Source organism: Cupressus sempervirens, chromosome 5 (assembly GCF_028749045.1).
Source record: "Cupressus sempervirens isolate cs-2001-9-10 chromosome 5, ASM2874904v1, whole genome shotgun sequence".
Taxonomy (NCBI): domain Eukaryota; kingdom Viridiplantae; phylum Streptophyta; class Pinopsida; order Cupressales; family Cupressaceae; genus Cupressus; species Cupressus sempervirens.
This window is the reverse complement of record NC_143122.1, coordinates 392166346-392191948: the sequence shown is the minus strand read 5'-3', so window position 1 is coordinate 392191948 and position 25603 is coordinate 392166346. Positions and strand designations below refer to the sequence as shown.

The window sequence follows — 25603 nt, the reverse complement described above, 5'->3', positions numbered from 1 at the left end:
CGCTTCTCGATTATTTTGATCCCATGTATCCTAATCAGTACCAAGGGTAGTCAAACGCTATGTAACACCTAGAACAATTTGATTAGTATTCCGATATGCAAAAAATGCTATTATCCACTGTTTCCTAGTGCCATAATTGCACCCATTGAATTTTGAATTGCTCTCGAGTAGAATATTAGTTAGAGATGCCATAGCGGGAAAATCTATGTTGGCACGTACTTTGAGGTAAAAAGACAGAAGACCCAGAAAAATTGAAAGGGTACCCAAAATAGAACTCAAAAAACCCAAAAATAATATGTTGTCAATTTCTCAAATCTGTTGGCTCAAAAATCAAGACACAAAAATCAAGGCGCCCAAAAAAATCTGACAACCCAGATGAGCTCTCGAAAAACCCATGAAGAATTTGTAATCAGGAAAAAATTTCGAGCCAAAAAATTAGGGTTTTAAACAAAATCCTAGTTAGTGGCCATGGAAGGAAAAAATTACAGAAAAATGACGATTTGTAGGTAGAAAAAATCTTATTTTTCTACAAAAGGGGCATTTTTGCAGAGACGATACAAAAGATGAAGATTTGTCACAAAAAATTGGAGATTTGTCACCCAAAAATGGTGGTAATTAGGTGCGTGACCAACAAAAATGATTGGAAAAAAAAATGGCTTCAAAAACTGGCGATGGCTTCCATATACCAGGTCGTGGTTGCACACAAAACATAGGAGAAGTTTGTACTTAAACACCAAAACCGCTGCAAACTGATGGATCCTTCTTAAAATTGTGATTTTAGTTGGATTTTTCACAAAAAAACGCATTTTTCTGTATTCGGATTTTTGCACAAGATAAAAATGTGATTTTCTGCATTCAAATTTCTCATGATAGAATCCCTAAATGGGTTGTAGAGAAAGAATCATAAATAATTTCAAAAAATTTGAGCAAATAATTTCAAAAGAAATAATAAATTTGTTAAATTATTTTTAAGTATTGGCTTTTATACCATATTATGAAGTAATTGGTAAAATACCTGCTTCTTATTAATAGAGACCGAGAGTTCAATATATACAAAGAATGATAGATTGACATTTCATTAGTGGCAACCTTGAAAGAGAGGGAGTAGATAGAGGATATGGTTCAGGCAACCTTCGATGATCTCGGTGACATTGATTTAGAGGGAGTAAAACATGTTGAGATGGATTCTCTAGTGATCAATAAATTGGTAATAGTCAAGAGGTCTGTGATTCATGAATATATCTCATGACTATGTGATTTTAATGGGCCTACCCTCTGTGTACATCATGAGAAAGTGATGACTTCCAAATGATGTCACTTGTATTTGCAGAAGTTACATTAAGGTGATGATCTTACAATAACTTGTATTATGTGATCAAACAAATTGAGTATATGGTGATTGTCATGCATCTCAACATTCTGGGAGGCCAATACTCTTGATATCAAATGTTATTTTGAGTACTTGGTGAATATCATTGATATTCTGGGACGCTGATACTCTTGATATCAGATGTGATATCAAATCTTATTTTGAGTTCTTGGTGAATATCATTGATATTCTTGGAGGCTAATATTCTTGAAATCAAATGTGATATCAAACCTTATTGAGTATTTGGTGAATATCATATGGTGATATCCTGGGAGACCACTACTATTAATATCGAAATGAAGGACATCTTCTGATCAAAGATATCCTTAATCTCGCTAACTTGATATTACTGTGAGGCAATACGTGCGTTTATCCTCCCTAGCTAAGAGGGAGTGTTGATGTTTGATAGCTTATATCGGATAAACATATATATAATTATATGAGATATAATTGAGATATAAATATATCAGAGAATTATATACACACACACACACACACACATATACATATATATATTATTATATTAATTATTTGATTAATGAGTAGACATGTCCCTTGAATGGACATGTCTATTGAAGGGACATGTCTATTCATGGCTTACACTCAATATAAATGTAAGTGATTCTTGCATTTGGAAAACACATACAGTACATTGACAGTGCTTAGTACATTTGTAGCAATCCTCCAGAATCAACACTACATGGTTGTGAGAAGGTTGCAAATCACTAGTAGTCGATTGCTTCTCTTTTCCAAGACCACCTGTAACCTATGTAGCATCTCTCTCTTCCTTGGCTTCCAAATCTTGTTTGAAATTTGATTCACTTATAGTCTGATTATTGTTTGCTGAAAACTCTCCATACAAATTTCTGCACCAATCTTTTTCAAGAAAATCCTAGGCCAATTCATGGCACTTCTTTTTTGCCATATATTTCTTGTTTTGTAACTTTGGATGAAAGTCTACATGGTCAATGAAGGGCAAATCATTCTAAATATGTGGAATAAATTTGTTATACTTATCATGCATGTTGAGTATCAATGTTCTTAGATCCGGGATTGAATTTCGGGCTAGCAGTTGCTGTAACTTAACATGATCTTTTTATACTTTTTCTCCCCATTTGTAATAATTCAGCCGATTTTGATGCTGAAATTCCTTGTACGTGAACCACAATGACACCTATGATTTCACTAATGCATTGATAATAGGAAGATTTTCTAGACAAATATCCCAAATCAAGATTGACCACTGTCGATTGTTATTCACAAGATCTCTCATATGTAATCCGCTCTTCTTGTATTTCCCTACTGGAGTTTATCGTTCCTTTGTGTGGAAGGCATCGCATCTCTTATATGAGCAACCTCCAATATTAATATCAACGCATTCATATCTTGGCAATCTCATAGAGTATTCGAATGAGACACCAAATCATTGTCGACTAAAGAAATGTTGCCTCATCACCCAATTTGTAGGCAATTGAAGAGTTGACGAGGTCAACCCACAAACTTTTGTGACAAAGATCACGTATCTCTCTAGGCGTTGATGGATTCGTTATATATCATTGGGGCCATATATTATTTCCCCTTCAAGCGTTCCCTCTATCCTTATGGATAGTACGGTAGCTTAAAACTAAGGATTTGGATATTGCATATCCACAAGTTTCCCATGCTTTATGATCATTCGACTTTGGCGACAATGCTTTTCTGTATACTCTTGTGTTCTCGCTAAGCAAAGTTTGATTAAATGATTTGACGTATGCCAATTGTACTCCTTCGTTGTTTGCCTATGGAATGCTTGTGAGATGATTGTTGCAGACCCTCCCAATTTATTGACGAATAATGTGTTCTATTTTTTCCACAGAGTCACAAACACCGATCTATTGATCAAATAATAGAGGACATTGCATTTATATGTCTCTCTAAGATGTATTGCTTTGGCTCATTATATATGATCTAACAACAATCTTTCTTACTTCCTTAGCTTCAGTTCCTGCCAATCTTTTATTTTCTTACATTTGTAGTTGGGCTCTAATACCATGTTGAGGAAAAGGATCGCTGCAAATGTTTTAACACTTCTTATTATTTCTGTGTGTTCCAAGTGCAGATTTGAATGTATATAAATATGAGTAGAGGAGATATGTCTCATGAAGAGACATGTCACTATGGTAAATTGAAAGTTAACCACCATTAGACAATATATTAACAACAATATATAACCATATCTATATATTATATATATAATAAATAAGTCAAATATAGAGTTCATCTAATAGATGATTAACCAATTACAATAATGATTAACCAATAACCATAGAAGAATTATCTCTAGATCAAATCAATTCGATTGAAGCTACAACATTAACAACATCCAACATCCTTGTTACTGGTCTTTGCAAATGCCCAAATAAGGTTTCAAATTGTCAACAACAGATATATTCTTGCTGGCTATAGGCTTCGACTCATTGCTTGGAAGCAATCAGGTCTCTACACAGAATGTTATATCTAACACTTGGGCTCTAAAGTAACTTGTAGTTCTTTTTCCCTACACCAAATTCCATTGATAGATTTCCACAACAACTATCGCATGACACTTCTTAGAGATGAATGGCATTATTGAAGGAAACTCTCTTCTGCCAACTCACGACAAGTATGGTCTAAAAATTAAACGATGAAGGAGTTTGAAACTTCAATACAACTCATTGCTCTTGTAGCTCATTCCAATATTGTTATGGCCCCAACTAATATATGCAGACCTTGTGCTCGAGCTAAGAGATACGACGTTATTTCACAAAAGCCTTTTAAGAATTACTAACATTCTATCACACCACTGTTGCGGGGGGAGGAAAATATGTTTGTAACGTCTTTGGGAGTCTTCAAATTCGTCATTTGCAACCATGGATGACCCAGTAACATTTCCTAATGACAATAGACTTCACTAGCATTCGAAAAATGTAACACTCTTTACTTACGAGTGCACAGAGGATGCATATTATAAAAGTGACACTTAACTAGTTCGATATTATTATTATTGTCGTTATGTTAAAGTAGTCCACGATAGTTCAATAATAATCTTTGCCAAAATAATCATCCCCTAATATTTGAGATGGGCCCTCAATATCAAATAATTCTCCACTCAAATATTACGCAACATAGTTCAATTATTAGTTGCAAATTGCCAAACCTTAGAAACAATGGGGCAATAAATATAAATATACTGACTAAAGTCTTCATCCAAATATAATACCTGATGCTTGTATGAGTATTTGAAACCCACAATTATTTGGTCTTCATAACCTAAAGTCCACTCAATGTATTCAGAAATATTTATTCTCCGCTTGGCTTGTTTGACTATAGTTTGAATCAATATACTAACCATATAAATTGAACACTTTAGCTTTAAATTTTTAGGTACTCGCTAACTTGTCTCCAGATTATAATGTATGGAATAATATATTTATCCTCTTAGCAGATAACTTGCACCAAACTGTAAAACTGACAAATATGTGTTAATTTTAGGTAGCTATAGTTGGATAAACTTATGAGACTAAACTGAAGTTATATATATATATATATATTTTTATATATATTTGGCGTGTAGTTAATTAATCAATCAATTAAAATGAATAGACATGTCCCTTGAAGGAACATGTCTCTATGTTTCATCCTTAATATAAAGAGAGAGATACACTGTGCTTGGAAAGTACATACCAAACATAGCAGTGCAAATACATTTGCATCGATCTAAGAATTCCAACATGGTATCAAAGCCAGACTGCAAATTTAAGAAAATCAGAGATGCATATCAACTGTATATATATTGTAGAGAACACCATTCAAAATGCAGATTAAAAGAGACATGGAATTAGCAATAATAGACATCTGCTGACAGCAAGATGGGGAAGACGGCTGGGAAATGCTAGTAAGAAGGTCAAACCTTACTCACGTGAGGAACAGAACACCCAAGACTATACAGTCAGCGAATTCATCAAATTAAATGAGACAGTTATCAAACAATATATATGGAGTGGAAGATCTTCAGAAATATATGGAATGAAATACATGGCATATATATATGAGCAATATGTCGTTCATACTGAAGTGCATGTGATTATGGTAAAGAGATTTGATTTTGTAAGAAAAGTAGGAGAGGAGGGTAATGAAAACCCTGCTTTTGGCTGGCAAAATAAAAACATTCCACCTTCATATTTTAATGTAATGGGAACCTTATATATTATGAGGAAACCAAGAATCTCAATAGAATGAGGACGATCGTCCATGAACATCGTATGGAGTAATCTAATAGGAAGTGACCAAAAAGCTGATAACGGAGTCATGATGTTAAGAGGAATACAAGAACTTTAATGAAGAAGCAACCAAAAACTTATAATGGAGTCATGATGTTAAGAGGAATACGACAATGTTAATGAGGATACACACACATGCGCATGCGTGCACGCTCCTGTGAATGTGGAAAGGTCAATCTCACATGTGCATCCAAATGTGACACACAGTGATAGACATGGTCTGAGCAAGCATTTGGCATGCGATATGTTAAGACACGTCCAAGAGTTGCCACTGAAAACCTACGACACAATAGAGATATCTGAAGTATGCAGCAGATAAGTACAAAGACTACATACATAATAGAAAACATATTAAAAGAAAGAGTAGCACCCAGTCCAAACTTTGACAGAGAAAAGAACAATACCTGCGAACAATTACATCATTGGACATCATGAAAGTTTGAGGTATACGGTGGCCTTCTGAAGGACATAAAATATAGATGCACAAACCATTTCATAGAAGTATCGATCATTTCAAAACAGTAATAGTATTTGGCATGTACATGGAATACAAAGTGAATCTTCATTAAAGCCACCAAGGATGATATACCCACTTGGAAATCTTTGGCACACATCCCAGGCAAAGCAGCAAATGTGTCTCTGTGAAGAGGAGTCGTCGGGCTTTAGAAGTAACAAATATTGCTTTGTCTAAATGTTTAGAAGCAGCAGTATGCGATGAATGAAATAAATTGGTGAGGAGTATCGTGTTGTTTAAGCAACCATGTGAAGGCAACAGTGAGTATGACAGGAAACTATGAGTCATGAATACCACTAAGAGCCGTCAGAAGTTTCCATGCAGTAACAATGACAATCCAGATATATTTATATACATGGGATGTTAAAAATGTCATTGCAATAGTTTGATTTGTCTCTGAGTAAGGGAATGCAATCCAGATGTATATACATATTGTGATGCTAATAAGGCAATGGCAAGAAATATTTTAAGATAAATTATTACCTGCAACGTGAAGACAAATCTCAGTGAGTGCAAGAGCCTCATGAATGGAGTACAGCAGCGATTTAATTGGGATAAGTCTGATGTAAATGAGCAATGATAAGGAATGGCAGAGATATTCCTCATATACGTCAGATACGAACACTGTCTGGGAGAACACATCCATAAAAGCATAAATAACCATGAATGCCAAGTCATCATAATTTTCCGTAATAGTCAATTATATCAAAGAGCCATCAGGTTTGATAAATTATGCTGTCAATCATTGGCGTGAATATAAGTGAAACAAGCAGCAGTTAGTTTTAAAAGTTGCAGCAAATCAACGCCCAGGTAGGACAGAGTTAAACATTAAATGAGATATGTGAGGCTTTGGGAGCAGTCAGAAATAATAGAATAATGTTTACCATGATTTACGAAATATAATTTACAGACTATTATTTAAGTTTATTTATAAGAGACATGACTCTTTGAAAGGTCACAATACCAACTATGAATAAAAGAATATTTCATTTGCAAAAATATATGAAAAATGTTGTGAAGAAAGCAGAGCAAGCATATCAGAGCAGAGTGTGAAAGTAATAGTTGGAATGATATAGAAGGGACATATGTGACACATAAATAGAGGTTTGAAATGAAGTAGTTAAAATATTGAGTTGGAATGATATATATCAAATGATATAGTAATAAAAGAGTGTAATAAAAGGAAATATATGTTCAGATTTCTTAAATCTGACACACACACACACACACACACACACACACACACACACACACACACACAAGAAAGGAGTTGAAATAAATATGAGAGGCCAATGCAAAAATATAAAGGTAGGGGGAAAAGTGTATATGAGTTAAACCAAAAGAAAAATATACAAACATAAGTATCAGATTTAAGAAGACAAATTGTGCAAGCAAAATGTCCATCATCAGTTGAATGAGCAACATTATCAGGGTGGAACAAAAATGTGTGCAGTGAGTTGGTGCTCATGAAGAGAGCAGAGGGAGTTACACACACACACACACACACACACAAGAAAGGAGTTGAAAAAAATATGAAAAGCCAATGCAAAAATATAAAGGTAGGGGGAAAAGTGTAATATGAGTTAAACCAAAAGAAAAATATACAAACATAAGTATCAGATTTAAGAAGACAAATTGTGCAAGCAAAATGTCCATCATCAGTTGAATGAGCAACATTATTAGGGTGGAACAAAAGTGTGTGCAGTGAGTTGGTGCTCACGAAGAGAGCAGAGGGAGTTGGAGCTTGCTGTAGGTCGGAGCCTGCAAAGTGTGGTAGTTGGAGCTTCCAATGAGTCAGTGCTCATAAACATAGGAGTTAGAGCCTCTAGTGGTTTGTAGCTTACAAAACATTGTAAAAGAACAATTTGTCTAAATAACATTTATTTGCCGTGGTTTTCTCCCGCTTTGGGTTTCTACAGAAACATTGTGTCATTGTGTTCATGTGCGTAATTGTTCATTTCAGCATTTGAAGTTAATTGTTTGGATTAAAGTTTTAAATTGGAAAATCTTTTGTTACACTTATTCACCACCCCTTACAGTATAATTGTGTGCTCTTCAGAAGTGTCTATCTTAATATGAGATCTCATAACTAGATATCAAAATATTCCCTTAAATCTGATATATATACTTCAAAACTATATCTCTTACTTTGTTGACCCTGTAGGCTGACAAGATATACGACTCTGATACCACCATTGTAGTATTTGTAACCAAATATGTTAGAAAGTAAAGTCCACCAATATAACTGGGGGGGTGGGTGAATCAGTTATCCAACTATTATAATAATTATCAACTTTATTAATCTTTAACCATATGAGCAATATAACCAGCAACCATAACAAGATAGTCATACACAATGACACTAGATATGTTAACTAGAGAAACCCTTGATCAGAGGGAAAACCTCGGCGGGGATGGTACTCACAAAATGAGGTGCTAATATAAATATTCCTTGTTAGAGGATGGACCTTGTTAGGAGTCAATAAAAGCATTTAGTACATATCAATCCCTGTTAGAAGACTTTGAATCCTCGTTAGGAGATTCCAAAATTGTTAGGAGTTGTAGAAGGCAGATAGACCCCTTGTCCAAATAGCTTCAGGGGCAAGATCACTGAACTCACTATCCAACAGATCTCTGTAGTATTCCTCGCAGAATAATAAAAATGAACTGTACTTGTACTTCCTCTTCCCCTGTCCTATCAATCGAACTGCTCTTCTTCTTTTGATCTTGATACTAGATCACCAACTTCACATCCAATAATCCCTTGGATTGCTTACTTGCATTTACCAAATATTTCACATATGCCTTCACAAGTGCATACCTCATCAAAAGGAAAATAATCTTCCTTAATACCATGTCCTCAAAATAATTCCTTGAGTCGGCCTTGAGGCTTTCCCAATTAATTAAGATAATTAATTATTTCGCAATTACATAACACTATCGGCTCACAGGCTTTACAACTTCTCATACGTGGGACTCCAGACCTTGCGCACTCGTTGACGTCACCATTAGACTATCTTCTGTCACAGTTTAACCTCGCATAACATGATTCCATCTTTGTTAGGAGATACAATCCATTAATCAGAAATTGCTTCTTAAATACTCTGTTTGTACACTGCTCTCTGTAAATCAAACATATCTTCTGCCTATCTTCTCCTTACTTGATGCACACTTAACCTCGTCATCAGGACACAGTGTAGAACATGTCCTTAACCACGCTTCACTTGACCATTAATTCTCTGTCCATCCAATCTCGTTCTTTGTCTGCTACTTTGCAAGTCTTTACAGAAATACTACTATGTTGACATCAATGAACATAGTCATGAATGCAACATGTCGATCATGCTAACAATCTCCACATGCTCTGGCAATGCTTAGGATACTCCTCGAAGGAATACCATCAACATTCATGCTAACAAAATATATGTCCAAATCTCACACAAAGGTATCAATTTTTTTTTAAAACAATAACTTTCATGCAATGGATATGAGATTTAACTAGCAAAACCTATAAAATATCCAGATAAAATAAAGACTCAAATGATATTGCAATCAATCTCCAATAGAAATAAAAATTTCAGAAATAATATTGCATTGAAGTTCGTCAACAAACCAACCACATAATCCAACCATTTAGTTACAAAAATTACAGCAATATGGGATATTAGGAAGATGAATCTAAAGCACAATGTGAAACACCTAGGCGATGTCTCCAACTGACAATGGGTTTCTATCCATTGTCCCAAGTTTGAGGGTTTTCGTTCTCTCACCTATTGAAAATTGAAGCTTTCCAAGATTCTCTAAAAGAGAAAATGAAATCCAAAATAATAAATCAAGTATGTTGCAAATGAGCCCTCTCTCCTCTTTTAAGATCAACCTGGTGACTCTTCACATTCCCTTCTCTGTTTCTTTATATCCTCATTTATCTAGAAAACAATACTTTTCCCCACTTTAAAGAAATAAAGTGGTCATATATATTAGTGACTTTAACAATATGAAGTCACTCTATAATAAATCAACTAAATCTCTAGGCATTAAAATCACTAATTAGATGGTCATAGGAACGGTCTCAACAAGGCGCTCTCAGTCCAACCCTGAAATGCCAAGAATGGTGAGCGTGATGACTTACTAACAATAGTAAGTGTTTTGAAACCCCATTGAAACAACCTCGAATGTTCGACAATTGGAACTGCCCAAGCCAAAATTTGATTTGATCCTAGTGAAAACCCGATTAGCCCACGAGACCAAAATGGGCTAACAACACAACAAAAGTCATTGGACTACGGAGATGACAAATGTCCTTTATCGCTTCTGGCACATTGAAGATGAGATCAAAGTTGAGCAACATGAGTTTGACGATCTTCGTAGAATGCTTCTGTATAGACTTTTGGAATCCTTGGTTGCATCAAGACTAGAATTGGGGTTCACAGTTGAGCATTGTAGCATGATTAGTGCGCTGAGAGGATATTAGTTGACTCTTGGCCTTCTTGGACATGTTTTGATTTTGATGAATCTTTCGTGTACGGAAGCTAGATAGTTGGCGTGATGTTTGTCCTTGCGTAGTTGTGGGAGGCAAGTTGAGCAGACTTTGAGTTGCTTTCTTTTGTGATGTTCACTTTTGCGATGCCTACCGTTGGATGACTCCACCATTCCCACAATGGCGACATTATGATCGTGGCCGTTTGTTAGGCATTATTAGTGCCATTGTTGCAGGTATTACAGGAATTGGTTGGTGATAATAGGAACTTTATACAGGTGATTACTTGGGATCTAGGTAGAGCATTCCCATGGATCATTGTGTATCAGGGAGAGGGGTGGAGAATTTTGTTTCCTACTATTCTCATTAGAGGTTGGCATACTGTTGAGCTCCCACCACCACTTGACCATAGGGGTGCACATGATTACAACTAGAGTGATATTCTCAGTTGGATAGACAATTTTTTAAATTTATGATAGCAAATCATAGTAGGTTGTCGTGACTGAGTATACACATGAGATGTTTTGGGATCTTGACATTCAAGTGATTGGTGTTTTGGTTCACATTGATTTGCTTCACAACTCGAAGGTTGGAAATGTTTACACCAATGTAGTATAACAAATCGGTAGAGCATCAGTCATGGGGTGAATATTGGGTTCGGGCATTTGGTTTGAACAGACAAATGTAGATTGCTCGAGTGCAAGCACTCTTTGGGAAGGGAGAACTGTAGTGTTCCCTTTTCTAGGCCAATAAACTTTGATATGTTGTTAGTCGTTTTGCCTTGGTTCCGCAGCCTAATCGGGATTTCTCAGAGATCAGATTGAGTTTTTGCCTAAGCAGTTCTAATTTCTAGCTGATCAAAGTTGTTTCAGTGCGGATTTCAGATACTTACTATTTATAGTAAGTCAACAGGTTCAACATTCTTGGCATTTTAGTGTCAGTTTGGGAGTGACTCGCTGAGATCTTGCCAATGAGCTATCACTCATGATTATTCGAGTCCATTTGATAAGTAATTTTAATGCCTGAAGTTTTAAATGGTTTATCAATAAATTGACTTTTAAACACAAGATCATATTATGTCACTTTACTATTTTATGAGCACTTTATTTTCTTATGGGGGAAAAATGATATTTGAAAAGGAAATAATGAAATAAAGAAAGGAATGTGAAGATTTACCAGGTTGGGTTTAATAGAAGGAAGAGGGCTCATTTGTAGGATACTTGTTTTATGATTTTGGATTTTATTTTGTCTCTTGGAGAGTGTTGGAAAGCTTCAACTTTCAGCACCTTTGAGGATAGAAAACACTTGGGTTTTGAGGCAATGGAGGGAAACCCATTGTCTGCACAAGATATCACATGGGTATCTTACTTGTACAAATATTTTTGTTTCCTTATTATCAATATGATTGTAATTTCTATTTTTAAGATTGGATATTGTATTGTTTTGTTTAGGGATTGTAAAACAATATTATTTTCAGAATATATATAGTTCAGCTGGATATTGGTATTTATTGGTATTTGCTGAATGAATTGGGAATAATTTTCATGCAAATTTGTTGTTGAAATTTTATGTATTGTGTTTTGAGAAATATTGGGGGAAAATCCGGTTGGAGATAATATAGTTGACAACCTCATTTGTACAATTGGTAAGAGAAATAATCATTTTATTGTTTGGGTTATAATTATTCATTTGACAACGAGGTGGAAAATAGTTGAATTATAAAGGAGGATAGAATTCGGAAAATTAAAGGAAGGTTGATTACTATCAATAATAAAGCCTCCTTGATCATTAAAGGAAATTGGAACTTCAAAGGGATAGTTTAAAAGAAGATTAGTAGTTCTCGAAGTACAGTTGTAGAATTTATTTGATTTGGCATGTGAGATACTATTGTTTCTAAACAAAGCTATATCTTGAATATACTTATCATAAATTTCTTCTTTGAAGTGATAAATTGATCGGTTAGTGATAAACTTAATAGCTTTGATAGATGAAGCATCGAGCTTCTGATTGACAAGGAATTTAATAGAGAAAGAAGTTAGATAGGATTCTTCTATATGTTCTGCTCCTTCCATTATATCTCCTAGCTTCTTCAAAATATTAGTGTGAAGCAATTCTATTGGAAAATTATGAATAATAACCCATCTAGGAGCTAAAATTGACGAAAATTTATTAGGATCAAAATTAGGTTTACAATTAAGAAATTTAACATTGAAACCTTGAAAGAACTTTAATTTACCGTTTAGCAATTCATTCTTAAATGCAATATCTTTTCAATCTAAATAAAGGAAATTACCAAAAAGGATCGTAATACTTACCTACTCCTCGAAGATCTCCCTCATCCAGTCGACAGTGACATCCATAGAGGAATCGGGGGCACACCATTTTGCAAAAAGATCATGTTTTCTACAATTTCTCCATAGGCCTTCTATATATTCGTTGTTTACCACAATTGCTATTGTATACTCATTTGCCAATTTTTTTGTTGAATCACCCTATCAACTTGCTTGGTGTAGGAACACCTAAGGGTTAAGTGTCTTTAGCCCTATAGTTTTGGTGTGTGAGGTCCTAGAAGGATCATGATGAAAATAAGGACTATCTAGAGGTCCAATGAGTGTGTTTGAAAGGATTTGTTAATGTGTGTGTGTGTGTGTGTGTGTGTGTGTGTGTGTGTGCGATTGCCAAAGTTGGGCTAGGTTTGTCATTATGTTGGTCAAAAGTTGCCACGTAATCCAAGTTTGGCTTAGTATGCAAAATGGCACAAAATTGCATGTTGTGTTTGATTGATTGACATGTTTAGGAGATAATTTCATATCATTCTACATCAAGAGGAGTTAAGGTTACAAAGGAAAATGTAAAATTGTTCAAGCTGCAAAAAATGAAATTTCGGTCCAAAACTAGTTAGGGACCCAAACCAACTATTGGATCATGATGATGGAACATATTTAAGCCCTCCCATGACAAATGGACATAGGTTGGTTGATGCAATGAAGTATTACAATAGCAACACAGTTATAGTTTTCTGAGAAATTCATCACAATCCACTTGCAACTTGATCAATTCGAGTTTAATTGATTGAGATTTCAAATCATTCCTTGCGAATAGTTAGATTAGTCAATGTTCTTGCTTTGGAGTTAAGTTTGTACATTTTTGTTTACCTAACTAAAAATCAAACTTGGATAACCAGTTTACTCGCCTGAACAGAGTTTGAGCGAATCAAATGGCCCTATCTTGAAACCTCACTGTGGGATCATCACAACCATTTGAGGTCTGATAGTAGGGTCAATGTACTGTACTTTCCTTTTTGCAGGAGGTCAGAAGACATGGTTTGCCATTTTTAAGCCCTTGCCCTTGGCGAGTCCTGCCATAGCCCGACTAGGAGCAAGGAGCAAGAAAGATTTAAACTTCTAGGAGTTGATTGACTAAGCCAAATCAATGGCATGGAGGTGTTTATGAGATGCACACCAAGTTGTGACAAGATACTGAAGAGCGTTTGAATCCATTTGATTGGATTTTTAGTTGAAAGTTTGAAATCATTTCATTCCCTTTATTAAAACATCATAGTTAGGGTTAGGTATTGTACAGACAAGTTAGTGACCTAAAACCTTGAAAATCCTTGAGTTTGCCCAAAAGGTATCTGAAATAGTAATTTGTTCATAGGTTCATTGGAAGAGTTTTGAATGCTAAAAACCTGAGGGAAACCTAATTGAGGTCTAATAGGGCTAATAGTCCTAAAATTAAGGATCCTTGAGATCGGTAAGGAAATGACTTCAAAATACAACAAAACAGAGCAATTCTTGATTGAATCAGTTGATTTGAAGGTCAAATACTCCCGCAAGGTGATCAGGGAAGGTCTAGGTGTTTGGTAGTTTGAACTTACCCTTGTGAGTTCAAAGCAGAAGAGCATTGTAAAATTGATAGTGGGGCTTGAGCTGAATAGGGGGAAACAATTAGAAACCTCCTAAGAGCGTAGGGTTTGAGGCTAGGAGAAACCCTAATAGGTCCTTGAGTAGACCTTGTAAGAGTTCAGTGAAACTCATTTGGAGAGTCTCCCTACCATCGCTTTAAGGGGTACTTAGGGTTTGATATCTTATGAGAGTTTTCTTGCTCAATCATTAAATACGACCGAGGAGTAAATTTTTCTATTTGAGCATTCTTGGTATGTTTGAAGAAGACCTAAATGCATTAGTGTTTTCATTAAACTGAATTCGAGAAGAATGATGATTTATATCATCCATTTTCTCAAGGTTCTTGACCAAAATGGATTTCTTTTTGAGAGGATGAGGATGTTGGATGGGTATCTTTTTGTGTGGGGTTGCTGAAATCATGGAATCCCAAAGAAGTTTGGGCTTTGAATTCTAGTTGTTACCCAACAGGATTTTATTGGTCCTATTTGTAATTGCAGATGAATTGCTGGTTATGGTTATTACCTATAAACCTTTAGTATTGTTAATTGCCATATTATTGTTGATTTCCCTCACTCTTGTATTCTTTTTTCGACTACCTTTCACAAGTTTCCACCCATTTTTCCATTTTTCTTGAGATTTCCCAATGGCATCTTCAAATCTTGGGTTTAACTATGCCCCATACTTTCCAATCCTTCCACTAGCAGACGTGGAAGTGTCAACTTTATTGCAAACATATTTTTTAGGGAAGGGTGAAGGCCTTCGAGCCATAGCTAGCCTAAGATGGATATGTAGAAAATCCATTCAGTTTTGCAGAATCGATAATATTCTCTTTCCCGCATTAGTCCTCTTTGATGGGGATTGTATTAGATCCACTGGCGATCGAAGGAAAGGAGGCTAGAATGCCAAATCTGTTGTAAAAACACCCCTTGTTAAACAGTTGTCTCTGATGCAAGTTTTGGGGATTCATGAGTTGTCAAGATTGCTGAGTTTGCTTAGATTGCAGAGCATTTTTTTTTCCAATGCATAACCATTCTCTTATATAAATTTAATAAACTGCATGTTAAATAAAAGAAATAAAAAATAAAATTAATATCTTATATAATATATATTATGATAATATTTGTAATGTTTATCATTCAATATATTAGATTTATATATATATTTTATTTGTCAATTAATTTATTTTCAATATTTATTATTAAATACTATCCTTAAAATGGGGACATCACATTAGACTTTGACTTTGTTGGATAATTCGTCATAGCTGCCATTGCCTAAATGGTACACACTTGTTTTTATTTCTTCTTTTTGTACAAAGCAAAGAGGCATTTAGTTTTCATGTAATTTTAGGTTATATTTAGTTACACAAGTGCACATCTTGTCTAGGGATTTGTGCAGGGTAATATTGGAGGCAGTTGATGCTTCCTTTTATCTTTCATATAATAATAACACATCACTCATCTGTGCACTTGTTGCACAATGTGTCTAAGTGGGATCTCTTGTCATGCTGCATTCTGGAAACTTTTGCATGTTACCTCTAGGTGGAAATTGCAAAAAATAAAAAAACCAAGTCAAAAGGAAAATTAGAAAACGTTGAATATTGTAACCCTATTCTTCTTAAATAAGGTGGAAAGAAAAAAAACTTAAGGTCCTATGAGTTCTAGGAGGTAACAGGAATGAATCAAATTCAATATACATATTAAAAACAGAGTTAAATGCCTTTGAAATATGGTAAGAAAATGCACTATATCAGTTAGGTTTTATGTGCTACCTTTGAAATCTGGTCAGTGTGTGGTTTCTTTTTCACTCAGTAGGGAATCTTCAGTGTGGGATTGCTAGTACTTGTGAATAACCCAAGTAATACTCACTTGAAAGTCATTTCCAAGTTCTTTGGTTAGTGACTAACCAAGGTTTATTGGTTCTGTAGCAACTACAAGCTAGTATGTAACTTGCGAAGTTTTTCAGCTATGTAATGCAGCCTTCCTGGATTTTTACAGTAGGCTCCTACTTCCAACCAACTGTATATAAAAATTGAAATTATACTTGAATTAAAAAAAAAAAAAAAGGATACATAGAGGTGATTTTTTTAAAAAAAAAAGGTATACATTGACCTTTGGCACATCTTGGCATGTTCTATCAGTGATATATATGCTATTATGTTGTTCACCGATCAAGCCTTCATATACTAATTATTAAATGTTCCTCTTCCTGTCAAGAAAGTGAGTTTTCTTATGCATTTCTTTTGGACTTAAAGGTATTCGTTTTAGAATGTTTTCTGGATGAAAGAGGAAGCCATCTTTCCTATAGACTATGTGGGCATCCATGAAGTTATAATGAGAAGGTGGTTGATATTGTAAAGTTTCTTACCAGATTTCAAATTCGTGGCTGACTGATGCACAACTTTTATTGCAGGTATGAACACTATTGACAAAGAATAGATTTGTTCGAGAATTTATATAAGTTAGTACAGAAATAAGAGAGATAATATAATGTTCTTGAATTTGAAATGTCCTTCGATCCTTTGATGCGCTTGCATTAATTGATTTCGATGCCTTGTTTATTCGGGTGGATCAAAGTATACATATCATGTGGAAGGGTGTGAGGGTGAATGGTCATGTCTCCAAATGGAGACATGAACATTCATCATCACACCAATTCGGTGTTAACTAATCATGCCCGATTTGTTACAGACTTAACATTAGTCTAATAACGTATTACCAATCATTATGAACTGCAGCCTGATATAAAGTATAGATCGATAGTGATCTAAAATCAAAGGAATTAGAATAAGTTTCGATCATGCCTTAAATGATATATATATATATATATATATATATATATATATATATATATATATATATATATATATATATATATATATATATATATATATATATATAACAGTATGTGCATCATACTGTTGTACATATATACATATGTATATATATGCTGATTGCAGTTATTGTGAAGCTACATGCTTTAAAGGATATCAATGATCATTAACTGTTGTTATGTTATGCCTCTGAAGTATTTTGGTATCCTTCAAACAGCTTTTGCATAGTTGCTATCTCTTTTGTCAATGGTATACAAATACTGCTACTTGCACTTAAAGATGGATAGATTTTACTTTTGCTATCATTATCTGGCAATCTACATGTTCCCTTTTCCACCCTACTCTTCCCTTTTTATTTCTATTTAGTAGGATATCAATTTTTTCTTGTTTTATGATAAGGTCACAAAATCTTTCCAGGTCTTCCAGAAGCGAATCTATGTGTTAAGTCCGTTTCCTGGCAGTGCCCGAAGTATAGTCTAAGAAAGCTCTGATGTTTGGGATTCTTTGTTTTTGGTATAATATTAATTTCTATGTAGGCTAGTTGTCAATTCAGTCGAAAATCAAGAGAAGTGGAACTTTTGGCTTGTTAATTTGTAAGGAATGTGTACTAGTTTTGGTGCTGGTAACTATATTCAGAACAAAAAATTATGTCTTTTGCTTGAAAATGCGAATCTTGTTTTCTCTACATCTCACCCCCACAGAAAAATGTAAGGGACAGTAATAGATTTATTATAGTAGGTTATGCCTTCATTGACTGAGTATAAAGTGGAGCAACAGGTATCCTGTATCACATTTGAAAGTTTCACTGGCAAAGATGCATGGGGTAATCCTTAATTCAGCTTGCTCTGACAGTTTTCATCCTTTTTTTGATGTAGTTCCAGCCAAAGCTGCTGAACTATACTTGGATATAAGGAGGTCAATTGAAGAACAAGTAAAGGTAGATATTTTCATGATTTAAGACAATGATATTGAAGAAGTGCTTTTTATTTGAATGGAGTTTTACATGATAATATAAGTAGACTCTTCTGAAGTCATGCATACAGAGGTGTGAAATTTTCATGTTTAGTCATTTTCTCTGCTTGTAACAGATGTATGAATATGAACTATAATGATTTTTAAAGTTATTTAGTCTCTAAAGTCTGTGGACTGATGCCTTTTTTTATTTCTTCTGATATTCTACTTCCCAACAGGGCTTTGCAGCACCATCCTCTGAAAAACTTCTTCCGGACTTAGCTCCACAAGAACAGAATATTCTCACCCTTGTTCTTGATCTTAATGAAACTCTAGTATACTCAGACTGGAAGGTTAGTTATTGGTCTGGGAGTTGAATATAAGTTATGCATTTCAATTAAGGATTTTGTGGCGGATGGTTTTGTTTATTGGGGTATTGCTCTTCAGTAAGTATTTGAGGATGTAAATGTGTGTATGGTTTAATGTTGTGCACATTCCAGTTTCTTGCCTAACAAATTGTATTAAATTGTATTTTGTTAAATATTTCATGGGTCAGATGATATCTGGATATGAAGAGATGGAGAGAAATGAAAGTTTAAAATTCTTGTAATATGATATTAAATAGACAATGCAGATATCTTTGATTCTGTTAATGATATTTAAATGGTACTATACCTTAATTTTGTTTGCATTATCCTCAGTCTACGTTACACAAATACAGATATGGCTTTGTGTGGGATATGGATGTGAAATGTTTTTATAAATCTAGAATGAAATAATGACCTGATTATGAGAGACAAAAGAAATTGACATGCTTGTATAAAAGTAAAAAGAAACAGAAAATTTAGAATGACAATAGTAAACGTGGAATTATATCTGCAAAAACCATATATAATTTTACATATTTTAAAGAGACTCCTTTAGTGGGTGTTGGGTAGGTGATGGGGGCTGTTCACAATATTCCTTCCATCCTATGTAGAATGTAAATCAGTTGTGGGTCCCGCATAAGGGCTGATAGAGCTGAGCTGTATTGTACGCAGATCCCTGTTGGATACATGGATACAAAGTTCCCAGGCATGGTGGGCCAGGTGATGGGCATATTTTGCATCTATTTTTCAGGAATAATAATTCAGTGATGCTAGAGAGAATCCCTTGAACATGTGGTATTAGCCAAATTTCAAGAGATTACAAATATGAGATTGACATCACCATGTAGGCAACCACCTTTTTGGATGAAGCAAATTTTGAAAGACATTGGGATAGAGTTTACTGAACTTGTTATCATACATTGTGATAACACAAGTACTATAAGTATGTCAAGGAATCCAATATTACATTCAAAGACAAAACATATATCTATTAAGCATCACTTTTTGAGAGAGAGTTGCAGAAAAAGAGATCAAATTGGAATATGTTAGCACAAAGGAGAAGATAGCAGATATATTCACAAAACCTTTGGCTAAGGACACATTTGAGTATCTGAGAGGTATGCTTGGGGTTATGCCCCAAACTACTTCAGACTAGTTGATGCAGGGATTGCATCAGTCCAAGTGGTAGTAGAGCACTATTTCTTTATCTGGACTGGATGCTTTCTCTGTGGGAGAGTATCTGTGTAAAAACTGCGTCATTAAGGACTCTTGGTATTGATATTCTATGGTGTCTTTTGACACTAGAGCTTGAACATATTGCTTTGGAAATGATTGAACTTAGAGAATTGACATAATGGTATCTTTGTCATTGATGTCAATGGGGGAGAGAGAGATATATACATAAAAAACATGAGAGCATGAAAAACATGAGAGATATGTTTGGGGAGATATATGTACTGTGTTTGGGAGAGAGACGTGTATTTGATTTATGAAAGATGCTGATGTATGGGGGAGATTAACTCCTTCCTTATGTATGGGGGACAATGGGTTCAATGGTCTTTCTTTCAAAGTCTCCTAACAAGGACTCATATGTATTGATTGTATTTTATAGACTCCTAACAAGGTCTATCCTCTAACAAGGAACTTTTATATTAGTACATCATTTTGTGGGTACCATCCCCACTAGGGTTTTCCCTCTGATCAAGGGTTTCCCTAGTTAACATATCTGGTGTTATTGTGCATGGTTATCTTTCTATGGTTGTATTTAGTGTTTACATGTTTTAGAATTAATAAAGATATTGAGAGTTGTTTTAATTGCATAATTGATTCACACCCCATCTCCCACACCCTCCCCCCTCAGTTATCTTGGTGGACTTTACTTTCTAACACCTTCCACATGATATTTTGCATAAATAATATTTTAGGCCATCTGTTTGTTGCGACTACCAATGGATCTCCTGCATTGGCATCCACAACTGATACTTCATAGGGTTTGCATCAGTGGAGGTATTTTCTTAAAGAAACTTGTAGAAAACAAACAAAAACTCCAGAAGCTACATAATGAACTTTGATTTGTGTTGATGCCTTTTATAAAAGACTCTTAATTAAAAAAGGTGCAATCTCCTATCATTTCTAATATCATTTTTTCGTACGCTTCAACACAATTTGTTTACCTCCATGAAAATCTCTAATGACCTGTTGTTGAAATCCTAAATGCTCTTCATAAATTGTCTTGCAATGATGAATTGGTTACATGAATTCTTGGTTGAAATACTCTGTGATTTCTCTCTGAGTGCTGTGATTTAATTATCTAGAGTTTGTGCGAGGTTTCAGTCCTTGATTGTTACCTTAAAATCTTTATGTTTTCTTTAAATTGCTCCAGTAATAACTCGATGCCCATTCCACATGATATTTTCCATAAAGAATATTTTAGGTCCTCTATTTGCTATGACTATTGATGAATCTCCTGTGTTGGCGTACGCATCTTGATACTTCAAAGAGTTTGCTTCATGGGAGGTATTTTTTCTTAAAGAAACTTACAGAAAAGAAACAAAAACTTCAGAAGATACATAATGAACTCCAATTCCTGTTGATGCCTCTTATAAAAGACTCTTAATTAAAAAAGGTGCAATCTCCTTTCAATTCCAATATCATTTTTGGTAAGCTTCAACACAATTTGTTTACCTTTGAGAATCTTTGGTGCCTTGTTGTTGAGATCTTGGATTTGTCTTCCAAGGGACTTCAACCATGGTAATCTCAATGCTGTTTCGGTCCCTCCAATATCAATCACTTAGTACTCATCATCAAATGTATAATCATCTAATTGTATGCCCGACCTTGATTTTTTTTGTGCAACTCATTTTTGATCCATTCTCCAACATGATGTTGAATTTGGGAAAGTCCTCTACTTGTAGTTCTTCGTTGACTACAAAGTCCTCATGAATAAAGTTGTGTAGCTCCATTGTGTGCAATACACATGGTCAGGGATGCAAGGGTACCTTGTGCCTTGTTGTTGTGCTCACTATCCTCATCTTTGTCCACATTAGAAATCACCTCGATAAGATATGTCATACCCTTACATAGATACCTTTGTCCTTGTTCGCAAGGTTCTTTGCAAGAAAAACAAAGGTTCCATCTTTTTGACTCATCTCATTTCTCTTTCTATGCTTTAGGACGCATTACCTTAGGTTGATTAGGAGCTTTCCCATTTGATTCATCATCCGGTTTCTGATTCCTGAAGTTTTTGTGTGGTTGAGAAGGTGTTACCTCTAGATCAAGAGCTAACCCGATGACATCATCTTGTGTATTAGGCCTATGAGACTTGATGAGTCCTTTCAACGTGTCACTTAATCTTTCTATAGAAAGCATTGTGACTGGCTTTTGTGACTTTTGATTCTTGAAGGACCATAACTAAAATTTTCTAGAACTCATTAATGTATGTTCCAAGTGTTCCACTTGCTTCAATTTGTTAAATTATGAATCAGAAATACATATGAATGCAACAATAAAAAAACCAAAATTGACTCCAAGGATTTTATCCTATTAGAGTAAAATATCTCTTAAGTTTGTTTCTCTCTCTTCCATAGATTTACTTCTATTTCTAATGCTCACTCTTCTTCTATGTTTCCATATTCTCTCTTTGTTCAATATGGGAACTTTCTCTTTCTCTTCAAAATGATTCTATTCCTCTCTCTTTGTTCGTTATAAAAACATTTTTGTGTGTACTTGTACATATAGATCATTTATGGTGTCTGTTTTATAACACTTTATTTTACCATAATATAGTAACAAAGCTATTATTTTTCGAAAAATAATTTCATTATAGAAATTTTCTAATTTATTTTTTGAAATAGGTTTTGAATATCTATAATTTCTTCATGAAATTTTTAGACTCCTAGATTTTCAAAATCATTTCCTGGGTATGTTCATTTTTTTGTTTTTGCAGGAATTTGTTTTTTTATTCAAACTCGAGGAAGGTTTCTGGTCATCATTGTGTTTGGCTTTTTTGAGTATCGTCAATGTTTTTTTCTGGGCGTCATTTGCATGCATGTTATTTTTCTGGGCATCATTGTTTTGAGTGATTTTTTTCTGCAAAACAGTGGTTGTTGTGCACGATTGCTGCAAAGTCGTGGCTATAGTCTTGCATCATGGCACGAGCAGCCTGCAACTATGTGAAAAATGACTTGTGGATTTTGTGATTTCTCAGTTCTTTTTTTTTCTCCAAATGCTTTTGCATTCTGCCCACATTTTTTGAGTTTTCAACCCAAATAATGGCCTATTTCTGCTCCTTTGAGGAGTTTTAATAACCCTCTACTTTGCTATATGAATAGGCCACATATTTCCATCATTTATTTTCACAGCAATCCACCATTTTTGAAGTTTTTTAATAGACGGCTAGTTTTTCTTTTGAAACTCTTGATTTTTGTGCCGGATTCAAATTTTTTTTGCAAATTTTTGGTGGGATTTTGCAGATCTCAATTGGGCGGGTCTCCATTTTTCTTGGTGCATTATATTTTGTGCCTCAATTTTTGAGCTAGCGAAATCATAATCTAATTTCAGATTCTTTCCATCAATTTGCCTCGAAGTTTGTGCCATTTTTGACATTCACATTTTGTCTATTGGAAAACGTGTCATGGCATCTCTCACCAATTTTCTCTAGGAAGGCAGTCAACAATTCAACGGAAACAACTACAACACTTGGAAGTAGAGAATGATGACGATCTTTGAGTACCGTCACCTTGACGCGCTTATTCTAGGTACCAAAACTCGTCCTACCACAATCAATGGTACTCAAGAGAAGTTTGATGAGTGTAATTATGAAGCGGTTATGCTTATTAAGCTTACAAAAACTGATGATCAGCTGCCTCAAGTGTCGTTTGGCAAGATAGTTGCAAAGATTTGGAAAACATTGAATTTTATGAGACATCAGATAAAAGCAGAGCCTTCTTTTTGAAGAATCAACTATTCTCTATCATTATGGATGAGCAGATGTCCTTATAGGACATCTTCTAAAGATTAAGGACCTCAGAGATCAGCTTGAGGCCTTTGGTCGTACAATGGAGGAAGAGGATATGGTGGTCATTATTTTGGAAAGTCTATCATCATCCTATGGGCACTTTATTGAGATGCTCAACATTACTGCAACTAATGTTGACCTAAAATTTCTAGATTTGTGCATCAAACTTCTATTGCAAGACTGTTGGAAACAACAGTTTGGCAATAGTGCTGCTTCATTCCTTTGAAAAAGCATTTTCAGCTCAATTCTTTAACAAGGATAAAGGCCCATCTCAGTCATCTGCACAGTCTTGAATAGCTTCAAGAAGAAGCAAATGTGGTGCAACTATTGCCACAAATTTGGTCATGTTGCTTCTAACCAATAGAAGCAGTGAGGGTTGCAACCATAGGCCAATATTGCACAATATGTAGATCTCACTGATTAGCTCAAGTCTGCCTTTTGTGCCTTTGAAGATTCACCTACAATTTTTTTGTTTTGAAGTTAGATTGGCTATTAAGGGAGGGTATTAGAGTAAAATCTCTCTAATTTTGTTTCTCTCTCTTTCGTAGATTTACGTATATCTCTAATGGCTACTCTTCTATGTTTCCATATTCTCTCTCTATTTAATATGGAAACTTTCCCTCTTTTCAGAATATTTCTATTTCTCTCTTTGTTCGTTATAGAAACATTCTTGTGTATACTTATATATATAGATCATTTATGATCTTTGTTTAATAACACATTCATCATTTTACCATAATATATCCTGGGAAAACCCTCCAAACTGAGGGGAACAATCCAACCCACCAAAATAGTTCCTTTATTTAAGCATATTGAATCAATTACAAGAGAAACTCTATCCCTTATTGAAGTCTTCAGTTTGCAATGATTAGGAAACAAAATGAGAACATCAGGATATCATCTATATATGACATGATACTCAAATAAAAGAACTAAATACATAACACACAGAATATAAATCTCAGAAGTGTTAATGTATACTATTATTGAGATTATAATAACTCAGAAGAACATCGCCCCTAAATACTGAAATAGACCACAAGAGATGTAACGCCAACTTCTAAAGGCATTGGAAAATATATATCGTGCCCAATCTCCATTACTCAAGCATTATCAATTGACACTGACAAGGAATAATTCCAACGGACTCATAATGCCAATGGACAACTGTTAAAAGACACATATGAGAGGAATAGAGTAACCTCGTTATTATGATAATTGATCAATATGAAGAGCCGCAAACTTCATGCTTAGTGAGACGGAGAGCCATGACAACATTCACATGGTGTCAAGAAGGATTCAATACAAAGATAGTAAACACAATAGAAAATAATTGTGATAAAGAAAACAAACTTCTGTAGCAGCTTGATAGAAGACCCACAAAGACAAAAACATCTGGATGATCTAAGAATATAGATATGTTGCAGCAGGGATAAACAAAACTGTAACAGCTTAAGAGAAGCGAAAAATCATATGAAAATTCTGAAGTTCTTTGAAAATTCAAACTAGAATTGATGCAACGGTTTGCAATCAAACACATAAAAACTCCAAGAAGTTTGATTGAAGACAAGAGCAGGTAAGTAGATCTCTATCAAAGCTATAACCCAAAAGCCTTCGACATAATTGAGCCAAGTCCTTGTAATAATTCTCCATGTCTTTCCTGTCAAATCGTTTAATCGACCCACTAACAAATTTTTCATAGGAGTCATGGCATGATCTTGAGGTGCCACCAGTCATATGCCACTCCTAGATGCGTTATGGCAAATTGAATAACCTTATGTTCTTCCATGAGTCTAAGCACAAAGAATGTATCTAGCTTATGTACCTATGACTTGGGTGTTATCCCTTTGCTCTCTTAAAATGTTGGTAAA

General features: G+C 34.7%; 1 protein-coding gene across 1 annotated transcript in view; it reads left to right on the top strand.

The window, feature by feature from the left end:
• TIM50 (Haloacid dehalogenase-like hydrolase (HAD) superfamily protein) overlaps nt 1-25603 on the top strand; it is a 116168-nt gene that overhangs the window by 57728 nt on the left and 32837 nt on the right. Inside the window, exons 4-5 of the mRNA XM_089830763.1 lie at nt 18272-18333; nt 18587-18700. Coding sequence (XP_089686889.1) covers nt 18272-18333; nt 18587-18700 — 176 coding nt within the window. The remainder of the gene's footprint in view (nt 1-18271; nt 18334-18586; nt 18701-25603) is intronic.